Source organism: Genypterus blacodes, unplaced genomic scaffold (genome assembly GCF_046128005.1).
Source record: "Genypterus blacodes isolate CSIRO-AG114 ecotype Tasmania unplaced genomic scaffold, CSIRO-AGI_Gbla_v1 ptg000056l_1, whole genome shotgun sequence".
Classification (NCBI taxonomy): Eukaryota; Metazoa; Chordata; class Actinopteri; order Ophidiiformes; family Ophidiidae; genus Genypterus; species Genypterus blacodes.
The window spans coordinates 347,543-364,711 of record NW_027466868.1 but is presented as its reverse complement, the minus strand read 5'-3'; the positions used below and the strand labels follow the sequence as shown (position 1 = coordinate 364,711).

General features: G+C 46.9%; 2 protein-coding genes across 9 annotated transcripts in view; one reads left to right on the top strand and one right to left on the bottom strand.

Moving 5' to 3' along the window:
• zranb3 (zinc finger, RAN-binding domain containing 3) overlaps positions 1-9,309 on the bottom strand; it is a 55,526-nt gene extending 46,217 nt beyond the window's left edge. Inside the window, exons 1-4 of one of the 3 annotated variants that reach the window (XM_076152405.1) lie at positions 8,949-9,309; positions 7,153-7,346; positions 941-959; positions 441-619 (exon numbers count right to left, since the gene is read on the bottom strand). In XM_076152405.1, the coding sequence (XP_076008520.1) occupies positions 441-619; positions 941-959; positions 7,153-7,280 (326 nt within the window). In that variant the 5' untranslated portion in view covers positions 7,281-7,346; positions 8,949-9,309. Of the gene's footprint in view, positions 1-440; positions 620-940; positions 960-7,152; positions 7,347-8,491; positions 8,645-8,948 lie in introns of those variants that run through there. The other 2 variants (XM_076152406.1, XM_076152404.1) reach the window with 2 other exon arrangements.
• Positions 8,841-17,169, top strand: part of LOC143002349 (R3H domain-containing protein 1-like) — a 37,610-nt gene continuing 29,281 nt past the window's right edge. For all 6 annotated transcript variants that reach the window (XR_012963790.1, XM_076152411.1, XM_076152410.1 and 3 more), the window contains exon 1: positions 8,841-8,929. The gene's annotated coding sequence lies outside the window, so the exon portion shown is untranslated. The remainder of the gene's footprint in view (positions 8,930-17,169) is intronic.

The following is a 17,169-nucleotide window of genomic DNA, read 5'->3' as shown; positions in this document are numbered from 1 at the left end:
GGAGTGAGAGTCTGAGCATTCACGCCGCCGCTTCCTCCCTTTCAACACATTATATCCTCTGATAAACCCGTTCATCTGATGCCAATATTTGCCTTTTATTCAAAGATTGGATATTGGCCAGGCGGTGTCTTTCTTACAACTCTGATGAATAAAACGCCTGCTGGCTGATTACTTATTTGTTGTCTATATGAGGCAAAATTGATTCAGAGGAGGCATTGTAATAGAATTTTCTCGGCGCTCGCCACGTGTAATCATAAATGTTTTATTATAATTATTATTGTTATGCTTGGAGTTAGAGAATATTGAATCTGAAGGGAAGAATCATTCTGCGTATTTCTGGACGGCTTGTAGAAGGAGAGTGGTTGGAGGTGAAGGCAGGCGGCGTGTCACAAAGAGTTACAGGTGTTGGGGAGGAGAGGGGGAGGGGTGGGATGACCTACATGGTGTGGCTCTTGCTCTCCACCAGGTTGACGTCTCCGGGTTCCAGCTCGGGGATCCACCTCTCCAGCTCCTCGATCCAGGGGTACTTCAGGGAGGACGGCACCACCACCAGGAGAGGCCACTCCTCCCTGAAGGCCAGGGCCACCGCGATGGCCTGCACCGTCTTCCCAAGACCCATCTGGGCCAGCCAAATCAAAAACACGCGGCCAGGGGAGAAAAACAAGTCAATCGGGCGGTGACTCTGCGGTAAATTGCATATGACGGCCCGGTTGATGTGAGGCCCAAGAGTAATAAGGTCTCAGAATGATTCTTGTGTCAAAACTGATTAGGCACGTGGGAGTGCGGCGCCGGGCTGACAAATTAATTTGGAAGGCAGGCAGCGAAGTCTCGGGTTCATTTTTTTTGGGGGGGTGGGGGGATGGGGGGATGGGGGGGGGGAGAAATAGATTCTCTGAGCCAGCCTGTGTGTGCACGTGAATGTGTGTGTGTGTGTGCTTACCTCATCAGCAATCATACATCTGTGGGAAACAAAACAAAGAAGAACTTTATCAGATGGATTTTCAGTGGGGTAAATTGTCTGCTAGAGCTCACGGAAGGATGCAAAGCCTGGAGTAGTTTCGGTCCGCCGCACATATGAGCATCTCTCACTTAATGTCTATGTTTCCATCCATCTTAAAGTCTACAGAGAACCTGTGATGTCATATCAGAACACAGTAGATCAGAGCTTTCACGGCAACAAATTCTACACACTGGTTTCCGTCTCTGTAGCGCCTCCTACTGATAGAACCTGATGGGCGAGAAAACCTTTTAAGAGCAAAGAGTCAAAGTTTGAGTGTGCGTGTAAACACACTGAATCACCGTGGCTCTTGTACATTCCTACACCTTCTTTATGAACCATATGAGCTGCATATGACTTCATAATGAGCTCCTGCAGGTGTATTACAGCCATGCACACACACACACACACACACACACACACACACACACACACACACACACACACACACACACACACACACACACACACACACACACACACAGAGGACCGGCAATATCAATGTTATGCTTTCTGAAAAAATGTTTTCCCAAGATAATGAGATCATTTTCTCTCGTACTCGGGAAAAGTTGTTTTCCCGGCCGACACGATGCTTTGCGGATATTGCCACGCCGGCCTAATCACTACGGGAATTATCCTCCTATAGCATCGACGGAGCAGCGGGAATGTTCGCATTTCTGTTCAATCAGGCTGAAACAGCTTTAGGCCTTACTACAGAAAATCTACATATTATTTATATATTCTCAAGATCTGGAGGAGAGCGTTTATCTCGTTATCTCCAGGGGAAGACATCTCTCCTCTTTCTGGAGATTCTATCGCTCGTCCTCTCCGCGTTTCCCGTACATTCCAAAGTTTTCCCCCGTGGACAAAGTGCCGACAGAAGCCCTCTGCTTCTCTCGGCCCATTGTCGTGACCTTGCTTATTCATAAACGCTTCCAACATGGTGTCAGACCAAACAGTGGCACAGCGGCGCTCTGAATGCCTCAGACACAGCCTCTCATTATTCTTTCTCCTCCTCCTCCTCCTCCTCCTCCTCCCCCCATCTCCGCCCCATTTCTCTCTTTCAGCTGAGGAACATGATTAATGTGCACCTTGCCACTGGTGGTTTTTCTAATTGCCAGCACACCGGCCCAGTCAGCGCAATGCGCACACACACACACACACACACACACACACACACACACACACACACACACACACACACACACACACACACACACACACACACACACACACACACACACACACACGGATAAGTACACACAAATGCACACCTACAAAAGTACACAGGCAACACACACACAGTCATGAACAAAAGTGAAAAGGTGTGAGCACACAAATGCAGACACATGTAAACGCACACACCCACACACACTTGCTTGCGCACACACCCACACATACGCACAAACAGGGGGGGAGGGGTGACTGGGGCAGGTGCTTGCCATTTCTCAACACATTAATCATCCTTCTTTAAATAACCTGAGTGTCGTCTTGACGCTTTGAGACTGGGAGGATGCTGCGGCGCTGTTGCCTGACAACAGCACGGCCCCCGTCGCAGCATCTTCTCTAATGTTATCTCTGAAACCCACCGGCCCCAAAGTGTCAGGGAAACCAGGCTCCGTCGCCTCCCAGCCGCTGGCCGGGGACGCTTTGATGGCTTTGACCTCTGCACAATGATGTGTTCAGCCTGGCCCCGTCTAACCCCCGCGCTCTGGACTAAACCTGCGCCCTGCCACGGACGATAAAAGCACCGGTCAGGAGGTTGGACTCTGCATTGCAATTCTGGCGCCAAAGGTGCTACGCCGCGCTCGCCACCTCATCAGGTGCAGACGATATCCAACCGGGTGCCGACATGGAGATTAATGGTGCAGTAAGAGCTTAGCTGGCTGTTATCAGCGTGGCCGGGGCGGTGGATTGTGTTCATCCACGACCTTTTCACTTACGGTATCTTATAAGAGAGGCAGCCTTGTCATTGTGGCTCTGCCTTTGTGCGGATGCATGCTGAGTATCTACTTTTACACGGACATGTCAGGGGGCTCTTGGGTGCCACGGCCCAGGGGCATCAGAATGAGTCGACTCAGCTCTGTGTGCAGTTCTGTGCGTACTTTGCTGGATTCTGACCTAAATTAGCGGAAAATCAATCAAAAGTTTTGGCGATGAAACAATTTGTTTGCCTCGTAAGATGATGGCGGCGCTTATGAGTGAGTACAACTTTTAAAAAAGTTCACACCCAGCGTTTGCTAAATGCGGCCATCCACAATTATCTGTTTGTGTAACGATGAAGAACTGCTCAGCTTTTTACTTTAAAAGGTTTCACTTAAAGGTTCCCTCCTTCCAAACTTAAGCAGAGGGCTGTGGCAAATGTCTGAGAGAGGAAGAAGAAGAAGAAGAAGAAGAAGAAGGAGAAGAAGAAGCAATGCTCAGCAAAGAATTACAACTTTTTTAACGACACAGCCACGCGTGCAGGATTCCAGGTCAACACTTTGTCTGAGGGAAAGTCTTAAATAAAGATGCCCGATGCAGCTGGGGACTCGTAATTGTCGGCGTCCTGATGCTTTCCCTATCACGCCGAGCGCTGCGTCTGTTAGATTGCGGTCTGCTGTCTTTCGCCCGTTTTTCATTACGCTCTTCGCTCTCCTGTTGCTATTACAGTAAATGGCGTTAGGCCCTAATGGTGCTTTTACCCTGACACTTCTCTTTACAGGCAGCCTGCCTCTGAGCCTCCAGCATAAATTATCCAACATTTAGCAAATATAGGACTTCCAGCGGGAGATATTGGTGGATTCTGTTATTGCGAAATACTAAAAACTTCTACACGTTGCATGTTGTTGCTCAACGATCAGTGAATAAGTGGCAAAGGCAGTGACTGATGCAGAGCTGTTAAGTTGTTTCTGCTTTTCATGCTGCAGCGTCTACTGAATCTCCTTTTGTCTGCATTAATAATTCACAGGTCTATTTCCACCCATTTCGTCCGGGGCGAACGTGCTGAATCAACTGCTTCAGATAACGTGTTAACACCGGCCGCTCTCTCTTGCCGCTCCTTCCATGCCGCAACTGGCTTTGAAGGTGTCATGGCTCTGGACCTGCGCTCTTATTAAAACAGGAAGTCAGAGCGAGAATTGAGGATTAATTCAATTGTCGCTCGTTGCAGATAGAGACCAACACAAGTTATGGATAACAAACACATATATAACAATAAAAACAACTATATCTGCTTGATTGTTTATTTGGTTTGGGGGAAAGTAGGAAGTCTTTATCATTTAGAAGGCTCAAATTTATTGCAAAAGTAATTTGATGCTAAAATTTAAATCTATTACTTTCCAGATTAATTTTATAATTGAATGAAAATAGCCGTAAGTATGACATTTAAAACTCAATATTTACTTGATTGTGTAACTTTTATTCTTTGATTGGAAGGTATGGAAGGTGTCAAGTGACTGATGCCAAAGTCGCTTTTGTGATTAGAATCTAAGTTGAGTCTCAATGGTTTCTGTCGACAGGAGGACACACACTGTCACAAATGTCACGCTTGGCGAGATGAGAGCAGGGGTGGACAAAAGGAAGTCTTTACGACACTTGGACAGGGGTGGCACCGCATCCGAGTCTCCGCCCTGCTTCGTACAACAAAATCCAACCGGGGCGGTGAGTGGCGCAAATGATTTTATGGAGCCACTCTGTGCGGCATCTATATTCTGAACAATACTTAATGGGGCGACACAAATACAGCATAAACACATCAACTTGTGTGTGTGTGTGTGTGTTTGTGTGTGTGTGTGTGTGTGTGCGGACGGAGAGTAGGCTCCGTCGAGGGAATGGATTTCTCCCCGTAATTCGACCGTCAAGAGGAGAGACGACGACGCTCGGCGCTTATTGATCTCCTCTCACATCAGCAGAGCGCCGCCTTATTGAATAAAAGCACGGCTAGTCACTTGCAATAAAATTCCGGACAGATCAGAGCGGAGTGACGGAGGCGGCAAACTCGAACGGGCGCAGGCCTACACCTTAATGGAGGTGACCGCCGAAGGGTTTTAATGGAATAGTGCTTTAAGGCTAAATTAGACGTATGAGGTGCAGGAATCCAGGAGGTTGCATTGAAATGTTACAACTGGGAGGGAAAACCGCAATCAAACTTTCCACATAATACATTCAAGCACAACTCAATGTGTTTGTTATTGTTCTACATCCCCACATTCTCCTTTATCTAACGCCATAAAAATTCCGCTCGCCCTCCTACACAGGCGCAGCGAGCTCCATAAGTATCTGGATTGCAACAACATTTGATGTTTTGGTTCAGCGCTCTTGATGCTCTGGATGGGAAATGACACAATGGCTACGAGAATAAAAGGAGAACATCCGCCCACGGACGCTCCTACGCTGTCAGATATTCACCATCCATCTTTGTTCAGTGCATCCAGGAGTTATTTGGCAATGAAAGGCTGCCATTTGTTCTTTATTATTGTTGCACGTCAGACTGCTTTGTCTTCTTCCCCATCCGAACAGATGCGACACGCGGCGCGGCTGCGATGCGTTCTGGTCTACCTAGGCGACCGAGGCCTACACGCGTGTTGGTCTCACGCCGACACGCCAGGACGAACACCAAAACCGGATGATTAAAAATGATGTTATACAGATTTAACCTTTGCAAATGCCACATATGCACGGGAAGAAAAATACAATAAAATGGATACATAAATGCATAAAAATGAAAGGTTACATTGCGAACAACAGCCTTTCTCTACGCTCTTACAGTCTTTTAGGTAGTTTTGATACAAACTGGCAGCTCTAATTCCATGCCATTTGCTGAACCGCACCCTGCTGTGTGCATAATCCCATTAGGGGGGAGCCACAGACGCGCAGAAATGTCACATTTACCATTAAAAATAGCATCATTACCAACTTGTAATCACCCTTTCATCTGTGTGAAGCGTGTTTATACATACGTGAGATGTAACGTCTCACACGGATAACATGCATATGCACCAAACTTGGAGCGTTTTCACTTTACTTCAGCGGCTCCTTCCTCCTTTGATATCTCGCGCTAATGCCATTTCCATTTCGCGCCCCCCTGAGAGACGCCGCTTGGCCGCGCTGCTCTTACTGTCACATCGATGCCAATTGACTGAGGTGGCTGTCCACGCGGTGCAGCCAGAGCCAATTGACTTCTGACCCGCCCATGTAACAAAGCGCTGCCTCCCAGTGTTCCCAAATCAATATGGCCACCCGGCACAACGGTGGCGGCGCTCAGATTGGCTCCCCCTGCGTTGACCTTCCTGAGACACCCGAGTGTACATTGACTCAGGGAAGAGGAAAATGGACAAGAACTGGACGAGTCCTACTACTCACGCTCAACACTTAGCAGATTTAAGAGCCAACGACAAACTTCCCATGGACTCCACTGTTTTCAAAGAACCCGACCTTCTGATTTGAGAATATATTGACATACTCTTTTGAAGATTTATAATGAGTGGGCCATTATAAGTTGGCGGGGAATACATTTTCTCTCCCTGCGAGTCGGTGAGGTGGGTCAGCCTGCCTTAAAGCTGCATTAGGCAAAATGTGTTTGCAAAAATAACATCTTATTAGACTAAATCACACATTGAGGATGCGGCAGGAGTTCTCCCTGGCTGAGATACGGCAGATTTGCCCTATTTGAATTCAAAGCATGACAGTGACCAACTTCTATTGCTCTTATCTCGCTGCTGATGTATCACATTACATCAAAGACTCTCTGTAGTAAATGTGAGTTTGAGTTTTGATTATCGATGCCGCCATATAGAAATGATGGTTATAGCAGCTAAATGGCCGCCTCTCCCAGCCATTCAGAGCTGCAAATACAACATTGTACTTATACTTTACTATGTACTTAACAACATATATGAGTGTCCTGCTGGTTTAGTTTGTGTGCACAGAGTAAATGCAATGGTCCTGCTTCAAAAAGAGGAACTAAATCTGATGTTTGCAGACTCAATTGAATTTATAAACATCAATTAAATTCTTCCACCAGCAATATATTCAATTTGCAGAACAACTAAAAACAAGCCGACCTTTATAATCAGCATTCACATCCTCCAAAGACATTCCTGAATACACAGACATCATAATCAAGGCTGACTAATTGACAAACAAACAATAAAGATGCAATCAGCGCTGCTTACCTTCCATTCCTGGATAAGGCAAATTCTACCCCCTCCATTTGGAAAGGCATCAGACGCTGCAGGAGCTTGGGAGGAAGGCCTGACAGTTGCTGCGGACATCTTGCGGGAGGGCTGAGGTCCATTATCATCTATTTCCATTACTGAGCCCTCGTCAGTTTTAGTGCTTGCTTAGTCACTGATTTCAGGCTATATTTCTAGAAGAAAGGGGGGAAACAGGACTTAGAGCGTAATTGCATCTTTTGACTATTTTATTTAACTATTAACATCAACTTAATGATGATGGAGAACTCTTTGCATGTTGCCACAGGAAGCCTCAGGGCCTAATGTGGTGCTGTTCCTATGCTGCCTTCACGTGAAAACACAAATATTCTAAACAGAGCAAGTTATTCTCTACAAATAAAAGCAACAGTGATGTATTTATGCTTTCATTATTATGTTACTGGTTGTTACTGTACGTGAATAATTCTTGTTAGGTGATGTCTGTATATCACAGCTTTTATATTTGCTGCATAATTGTAACAATTAAAATGATAATATACGTGGTATGCGTGTTTTACTGCAACACATTAAACTGTGTTGCGTGGATCTAATCTGAAATGAAATATAAAGAACAAATGGATTTCCTTATAGGGTGCCATTTAATGAATTTCCGAACCATTTATTGGATTTCTGTGTTGGCGTAACAAACTCAGGTCTTGAAGGCATCTTGCAGGTTTAGCTAGCTATATGAAACATCACAAACACGAACCATCTGTTCCATAAAGGTAATTAATTTTTCTTTAAATGTACCAGCTATACATCAAACTATCGCCGACGCATGTTGGTGCTTTACTTGTCTAAACAAAATGCATATACAAGTACAAATGTTCAGAATAGCCACATGTAGCAGAATAGCCCTCAGCTAAAGCGATGAACATTAACCGGAACTAAGGACGCGAGCCTTTAGAAATAAAAGCATTACAAACAAAAGTCTGTAGAAGCGCTTATTGACATTCGCAATTAGGTAACTATTACTGCCATGATTACCGGAAGCTAACGTCACTTTTGATGTGAAATTGATCAACTGTACTCTAATAAATTCTAACTATAACCAAGATTATACACATGATCTAACAACTTAACACCATACGCGTTAAACTGTTAGTAGCTATACTTAGCTTGCAAATTACTAAAGCAGAGGAGAAATGTAATGACAGCGCGAATCGTGGCCTGTGTATGTAGCAACTGTGTAACGAGTGCGTTATGTCCATATGTCCAAAACTATGGTGCTAAGCCACTTATGACGAGATAAATATAAGATGACCGATATAACTTTCATTTCGTGTACGTGTTTGCCTACCGGATGAGGCCGTACACCGGAGCGTAGCACGCAATCAGCATTTGAAAACCGGACTTATCTGAAACACCAAAAAGTTTCGCGGCAAAGTCCAGGTACACTCGGTTTACCTTCACCAGACAGCCCGCCGCAGAAACATGAGCGGTTCTACTTGAAAGTTGTGCGCAACTTCCAGGTATTTATATGGCGATATGATCTCATTTCACCCAGAATTACCGATACTTATATCGCGTAAAAAAGATAAACGGTCTAACACGCTGTCATTTGCTTCCATTTCGCAGAAAACCCCAACAACGGATTCGACGTGACATATTTCCAGCACCCTGCGTGTCGGACGTACGGGGCTGACGCACTCTGCCAGCCTGCTGCTCGCTCGCTCGCGCTCAAGCTCGAGCTACTTCACCGCGGCACAGACCTCTGCTTCGGCTGTAAATCAAAGCGGTAAGGTGACGTTAGATACCGACAATATCCCGAACACCGGGCCCGCGGGTTTAGGGTGACGGTTGTCGGTGTGCTAAATATCATGTAACGCTTAGCTTGTTAGCAATAAACACGTCCCCTTTGCTAGTGCGTGACAGCTGAGGGCGCCGGTGTTTGGCCGTGTACGGCGCTAGCAAGCCTCATCGTCAAGGTAGCTTAGCATCAGCATGTTCCAACGCCAAATCTAGTACAAAACTCTAGCAAGTAAGCTAATCGCTTTCTTTTCGGCAACGAAGCGCTACGAGCCTCTCCCACTCGCAACGAACTACCACCCAATTTATTACTCATTTGTTAGACCAAATAACACATAAATCAGTATTATATGAACTTTCAGACCTGTTTTACGGCTCCGCTACTAGCAAATAACGTCAACGTTGAATGCACCAACGAGCCAATGTGTAGTGTTAGCCTGTTTTACTTACAAAACGAGGCTTTTTACCAGACTAATGCTTTTATAAACTGCTCGAGTAAGTGTTTTATCTTAGCCGAAGATTACCTCTAAGTATTATTTATCAGATTGTGTTAACATATGTTGTCCGGGGCAAATGGCTTTGTCTATTAACAAGGAATTGTGAAATTGCGAGATTTTTCAATGTAGTTTGGCGTAGTGGTCTCGCCGTGCAGGAGCGACTCGATCGTATTTAAGGAGCTGAAATGTACAAAAACGCCCTTATATGTCTTATCATCTCACGTATATGGTACGATATGTTATGTATGTCATTTTATGACAGGATTCGATGTACATATTGTAGATTATTAAACGATCCGGTGTATTAATGTATTGTGTTGCAGCGGTACCTGGAAACCAACCCAGACTTGATCAAATTAGGGCGGAGTGATTTAATGCAGCATTTCGGCAGACAAAAATAACTTTTAGTCAATTTATAGATGAACAGAATTTTTGCTTCAGATGTGATGAATGTACAGAAATGTCGTTTAATTACAGAATTACACATTTCAATGCTAAGGTTGGACAGATTTGATTGTCTGTGCATATTTTTCACTCACTGCATTAGTGGCAGTAGAGGATTATTAATGTACAGTAAATCTCACTTGGACCAGGCCGATGTTGGTAAAAGCTCATAAATCACACATGCAGCGGTCTAACTCATTCTGTCCCTTGTTTAATTAGGAACCCATGCCCAATATAGCCCTGGTGCACTAAAGCGAAAGTATTATTGCCATTTCCACGCGCACAGAAAGATTAAATTGCTGCCATGATGATGGTATCATTTTCATCAAGGTACCAGTGAAGCCTGCTGGATGCTGGCTTAGGGTGCGGAGGCAGGCTGTTTCCTTTCTGTAGGATCTGTATTAAGACCTGTGTAGTGTGTGTACTGTACTGTACTGTAACAGATCCTGGTGGGTAATAATGACTGTAATTAGTGCTGTTGGAATCCTGATCTCGCGGCTCTCAATTTGGTTAAACCCAGACTAGAATAAAGTCTTTTTTTGCATATAAATTGATCACTTCTTTTCCTTACTTGCACCAGCTGGCAGAGCGTTGCTGCAGGATTCTTCTCATAATTCCAGCTGACAGTGTAATGTAATAAGTATATGCTATATGCTTTGCTTGGATGCTTCATTGTCCTTTCTATCTGGAAGTGGAAGCAGGTTTTAATAGATTGTAATTGTCTTGCCCGGTCCTGTCTGCTGTGGGTCTGCTCAGGCCACAGTGGCTGCTCCTCTCTTGACCGTTCATTACTCTGGTTGAGGCATTTTCGGAGCTGATGACATTATCCGATACTGAGGTTGAGGATGCTGTGTAATAGCTTTCTCCAAAGATGTGGCCCCGTGACTAAATAATTCATCACCTTCCAAGGGGGAAATCTGTCTCTTCTATAATATTTGGTCTGGGCCATTAAATAATTCAACCGTCTATCCATAAATTGTTTGTTGAGTTAGTGACCTTTTCGTGAGATTAAGGAAGCACAATAATAAATTCTTCAGAGACCTGGCATAGCAAATGGTACAATAATGAGGCAGGACTGGATCGCATCAGTTTGTCGTCGCCGGGTGTTGGTTGCTAAGTGACAGCAGGAACTTTTCCACCCACTGTGTTTGCCGTTAGTCTGAGTGATTGAGAGGACTAAAACAATGGCGTTATGGCAGTGTGGACTCAGGTGGAAATAGGCCTTGTGTGTGTGACGTCCTGAATCTCAGACAACCCGCCAGTCATTCATGAAGCCGATTCCTTTTTTTGGGAGTTCTTAATCGGTCCAATCCTCATGGTGATTATACCGCGTACGGGAATAAAAGGAGAACTCGATTTTGCCGTGAAATAATCTCTCCAGGTGAATTCTGGAGGCGTTTTTCTCCCTCTGTTAAATCTGCCTCCATCACGAAGGACAGATTTAGATGAAACGGAGGAGAGTGAACGTGAAGTTACTCTTTAATTCCTCCAGTCGCCATGTTGTCTTCTAGCTCAACCACCTATAACTTAACACCACGTTTACCAAAATATGTATCGAGCTATATTATTTAGTCGTATTTGTATGAAAGGTTGTTATTTCAGGTAGTGGCTCTCTGAGTTAGTGCGATTAGCTGCATCCTTGTGGTCTTGTGTGAAAGCGGGGTGCCAGCTTTAATGGGAAGGTAGCCCAGCGAACAGCTTGGCCTCTCAGCGGCCAGCGCCTCCCCATCGACTCTCCACCTGGTCTCTGCGCACCTAGCTGGCCGCGGACACGTTGCTGGCGTCCCCTGTCCTCGCCTGTCCTCGCCTCCTCCCTGCACGTCTTCTCTCTCTCTCTCTCTCCCTCTCTCCATTTTACGCCTCTTCTCTGCTCTTTTCGCGCTGATTTCATTCCTCTTTTCCCACTCTACCTCCCACCCTCCATTTCCTCATCTTCTCATCCTCCTCCTCATGCTCTCTTTCCCTGTATCCTATGTCCCTGACTGCCCTTTCCCCCTTTTCCGAACCCCGCCTCCACCCTAAAGCAGAGTAGCTAATGAAGAGCCCCATTTAGCTGGTGACTTTGGTTCAGTCGGCGCTCTGCAGCGCCGGTTGGGTCTCGGCTGCTGTGACTGGCTGTTCAGCCGCTGACATCACACAGGGGCCAGCTGTTGATTTGGCGCTGTCTCCAAGGCTGGCTGTCTTGATGGGTTGTGGCAGGTAGACTTGTGCTTGTAGCTCGCTCTCTCTCTTGCTCTCTCTCTTGCTCTCCCTCCCTCCCTCCCTCCCTCCCTCCCTCCCTCCCTCCCTCCCTCTCTCAGTGACACTCACTCCCTCGCCCTCTTCCTAACATTCCCCTCTCCCTGTCTTACACTCTCACACACTCGAGTGAGCGTACAGGAGGCAGCAGGCAGCTGCCGAGGAGCGAGCTGGGAGGTGACTCCAGCCTCCTCTCCAGCAAATTGTGCCTCCTGTACAATGGAAACTAAGCGGCTGAGTAGCGGAGAGGATGGAGGGCAGTGCTGCCGGGCAGGTAGGTCCAGCAGCTTGCAGCCACCGTGAAGTGAGCAGTCAGAGATGACACGCGCCTTTGCTAAACTCCTTTTCCTCAGGGTTTCTTTTATTTCTCTTTTCATTTAGTTTCATCATTTTCCTCTTTGTTATCTGACTAGGAAACCTCCCATGTGATTGAGGTTTGTGTGATATCTGTGCTTGGCTGTTAATCGGCCACATGAAGTGAGCTCATTTTCTTCCTTTTAACAGAAATCAGGAGTTAATGAGGTAATCTCTTTCTCCACGCATCATGTATTCCATTTTCTTTATTACCACATGGCAGCAGCGAGTGTGCATTGTTTCCTTTGGCTTGTTAAACTGAGCGCAGCAGCAGATTCGCTCTCCTGCTCTAAGCCTCCTGGTGAAGTTCTGAGCGCTGTTGTGCTTTATATGGCAGAGACGATTAACACAGATCAGCCAATAAGAGGCTGCTCTCCTGCCAACCTCGCTCTCCTTCTCCCCAATTCCCCCGTTTGTTCTGCAGGTGTTTTCGGCAAATGGACTTTTAATGACTCTGGCGGACTTTGAAGTTATTCTTCCCACGCAAGGCTCAATAGATTAAAACTGCTTGACTTGCATGTTATTTTTCCCAGTTTATTGTTTCGCCTCTAATTGCCTAGATTGATATTCCCTGGAAGCTCTCCTATGGGATAGGTAATGGATTACCTACATGCTCTGCTGTGGATTTAATTTATTAATGCTGGCTGGCTGTTCCTCTGCTGCGCCGCGCCGCCTTATGCGACCTGCAGGCAGAGCGAGCGGCGCAATTAGAGGCTCATTTGTGCCTGTTTATGTTTTTTTTCGGTTAATTCGTTTTGAGCTATTACGGGCACTTCCTTAAACCGACACTGCCTCAGTCGCCCAGGAACGGAGGCAAACGGCGTATGAAAGTGATATCATTTCATAGGCTTTACGCTAATCGTCTCCGGTCCAATTATATAGCTCCCCTGTCTGCGCTTTCCTTGCTTTGCAATTAGCAGAAATGGCTAGAAAATGGGAGATTAGTTACTCAGTTAAGCAAAACACCGAAATCAATTTTATTGCAGTGCCACGAGTGTGAGCCACCATTAGTGACCTAATTAACTGTTTATTTGATGCCTGATTTTATTAGCCGGTATGCTTATCCTCACGCCTCGCACTCTGCTGAAACCGCTTCAGTGTGAATCCGCCTTTTTCTGGTTTGTCGGGAAGCCAACAATTTAATATCCTAATGTTTGAACTTGCCTCTGTGCGTTGCGCTTCTCCTGGTGGAAATGTGGCATTTTTAGAAATCTGCCAGGAACAAGAGGTAATTTCCTTTCTGTGTGGATCAGAAAGGGCGAGCGTGCGGCTGTAGCCCACAGATATGACATTACCTTTGTGTTTGTGTCTCTGCTTTTGTCTGGTAATGCTCGGCTGAATAGAGCTCTGTTTAGTATTCTACATCTCTGCAGACAATATCCCAGCTGTGCTGTGTCGTTTGGCACCGCTCCGACCGGTGTCTGTTTTTATGTGACGCTTTAAAAAGCCCGTCGCCGGCAATGAAACATGAAATATTTCTTAATGTGTAATCATGGGGGGGATCTTACGGCTTGTTTGCCCCGATTGTCAAAAGAGACATTAGATTGTTCCTCTTGATCACGCCAAAGCGTCAGTGATGGCTTTTTCCTGTGCCGCCTGCGCTTGACTCATCTCCCGCGTCTCTCGAGGGGAGAATAGAGCCGGGGGTGGAATCGGCGGATAGAGGGAGTGATGGAGGGCCCTTCACCTCTGGTCGAGCTGGTCACAGCCCAGACAAGAGCCCCGAGATGAGCAGAACAGAACAAAGTGGCGGCGTGGGAGGGAAAGGTCGGCCTGTGGAAGAGAAGGGAGGCGGGCGTGGGAGTTTGTGTGCATGTGTGTGATAATGAGTGTGCTGGAGAGACCTTGGATATATTGTGTGTGTGTGTGTGTGTGTGTGTGTGTGTGTGTGTGTGTGTGTGTGTGTGTGTGTGTGTGTGTGTGTGTGTGTGTGTGTGTGTGTGTGTGTGTGTGTGTGTGTGTGTGTGTGTGTGTGTGTGTGTGTGTGTGTGTGTGTGTGTGTGTGTGTGTGTGTGTGTGTGTGTGTGTGTCTGGCGTCCACTAGGCTCTGCTGCACCTCGTGGGGATTGAGAAATTTCTCATTGTTTCTTTGCAATCGAACATAATTGTGTGTGAGGAGTGTGTTAAGAGCCCGGTGTGTGATTAACTCTGCTCGCTCGGCGGCCACCCAGTGACCCCACTGTGGGTTTTTTGCGAATCAATTTCCATCGAGAATATAGGTGCGAGAGTGTGTGTGTTGCTATGTGCATTAAATGAAATCAATATTCTCCAGTCGCCGCTGCTCAAACTGTGGTCAGACACGACTCGCTGTGCTGCCGACGGCTCATAGATTATGTGCTAATTGTTTGCAGATGTTCCCATTTTGATGCACCAGTGCTCTTTGTGTGCGTCGGTATGAGTGTGACGCCGCTATTACGCCGTCGGGCACGGCGATAAAGGCGGCGTGAGAGGGCGCCGCTACACCCAAACAATGCCTGAGGGAGCCTCTCTGAGTCGGCCGCGCTCCGCCGCGACTGTAATGCCAATGAACCACTCCCTGTGTGTGTGTGTGTGTGTGTGTGTGTGTGTGTGTGTGTGTGTGTGTGTGTGTGTGTGTGTGTGTGTGTGTGTGTGTGTGTGTGTGTGTGTGTGTGTGTGTGTGTGTGTGTGTGTGTGTGTGTGTGTGTGTGTGTGTGTGTGTGTGTGTGTGTGTGTGTGTGTGTTCTCCTAGGTGTGAATGTTTTTTTGGGGCATCATGTCATACACCCCATTAGCATGCATAACCCCATGTCTTGTCACACTGTGTACACACGCGCTAGCTGTGTGTGTGTGTGTGTCCCGACGGCAACCTGCCAGGCAGCGGCTGTGCTGTCCTCTCAGCAGCCTCTCGTCATAAAACCCAGAGTGCCAGCAGCTAGATTCAACCACACCTGTCAGAACAACTTTTATGCGTGTGTGCAAGTGAGATAGGGAGGGAGGGAGAGAGGGAGGGAGAGAGGGAGAGAGAGAAGTATGCAGAACCAGGACTAAATCACTGATCAGCCCCAATTCACTTTGGCATTTAGTGGCTCAATCTGATAACACGATCACTAATATCAAATAATACTGATGATGCTCAATGTATAGTAAGAATGTAAAATGTGTTTATGTTTAAAACAGATAAAAGCTCGGCAAAGAGCTTGAATGGAGTTTTAGATGAATGATCGTATCTCTGAATCGTCCGGGAACAGGAAGAGGCGGCGAGATGAGATCATTCTGAAACCACCAACCAAACACACCAGAAGACGACAGAAGCGCTCGCTAAGTTCTGTGCTTGATGAAATATATTAATGATGCGAGCAATGACAGAATTCCGCCCGGAGCATCCGGCTCATTCAGACGCTGGTTGCCTCAGCAGCCTCTTGCCAGCACATGGTTGAAGCGCTGCAGGCTCAGGCAGACATTTCCACCACAAGTGCACCAAATTATCTCTTGTTAAGACGGCGTTGAGCGTTTTCTGGCATCTTTCTTCATGTCAAATCACGTGGGCCGTGTAATATCGCACGTTTAGAAGAGGTAACGTAGCAACAATGAGGCACAAAACGCTCGCAGGGTTTGGCATTCAATACGAGAGCCACCCACTTAAGCAATAAGATATAACAAAAACCACAGCGTACTCGTGTTTCAGCCAGACAGTTTGAACAAAAGCGCGCACCAAATGGCGACCGATCCGCCGCACGTCCCCCCCCACGCCCCCCCCTCCCTGTCATATCCCAGTATGTGGCTCTGGCAGCAGGCTGAGGTGTCACGAGAAAGGAAGATTATAAAGCGAGTGGGGATTCCACTTGACCTTTTTTGGGCTGGCACGTTGTCGCACCGGTACCGCGGCAAAGCCGGGCTTTGGCACCGTCGGGCGCCAGAGGCAGCGTGGCGTCCTCGACCGCTCGCTGAGGCGGGGATTAGAGGGCAGAGGGAGACTTCTGGCCCGCAGGAGACGCGCAGCAGTTTTTTGGGTCGGCGCATCTCTGCCTCTGCGTTCGGCGGTGCACAAATGATGGAGTCGTGTTCTCGCCGTAGAGATCAGCAGGGTGAAATGCAAATCAATCACCATACAACATAATGGAATAATAATAACGTATAAATTTAGCTTTAGTCTTTTTTCGAGCGGTTGAAAGTGCGGCTGTGTGTTTGTGGAGCCGCGGGGTCTTGACTTGTGAGTGGGTGAGGAGCTTCTGTTTCTAAACGCACTGAGAAGAATCACATTTATTCACATCTTGAGAAATTCATTCAACAAATACTTTCCTCTCCAGTGTCACCTCCAGACCCTTTCAGGGTCTTTTGCAGTTGTCTGTTCCTTGCCGGGCCAATGTGACCCGCTCGGTCCAGGTCAGAGGAAACCCGGCGTAAAATAAAGATTGCACGCTCCGGGAAAATAGAAATTTATGTGGCACCAAATGGCCGAGGATTTTTCAGGAGAGAAATGCTATCTTCTTCCCCCGCTGCTCGGTGAATTCCTAATGCCCGGTTTTTACGAGGTTGGCAGGGGTGGCTTCTCCTGTTGCCGCTGCCGGCACCGCGCTCCCATCTCTGCGCTCATCCATTATTTATGGCGCGTCGGCACGCACACAGGCCCCAGAAATACACTCGCCACGCTCTCACTTTACCACGCGCTCTTGCTCCGGCACACAAATATTTCACATTTGCTGACATTCCCGAATGCTGTCAGTCCACGCGACCT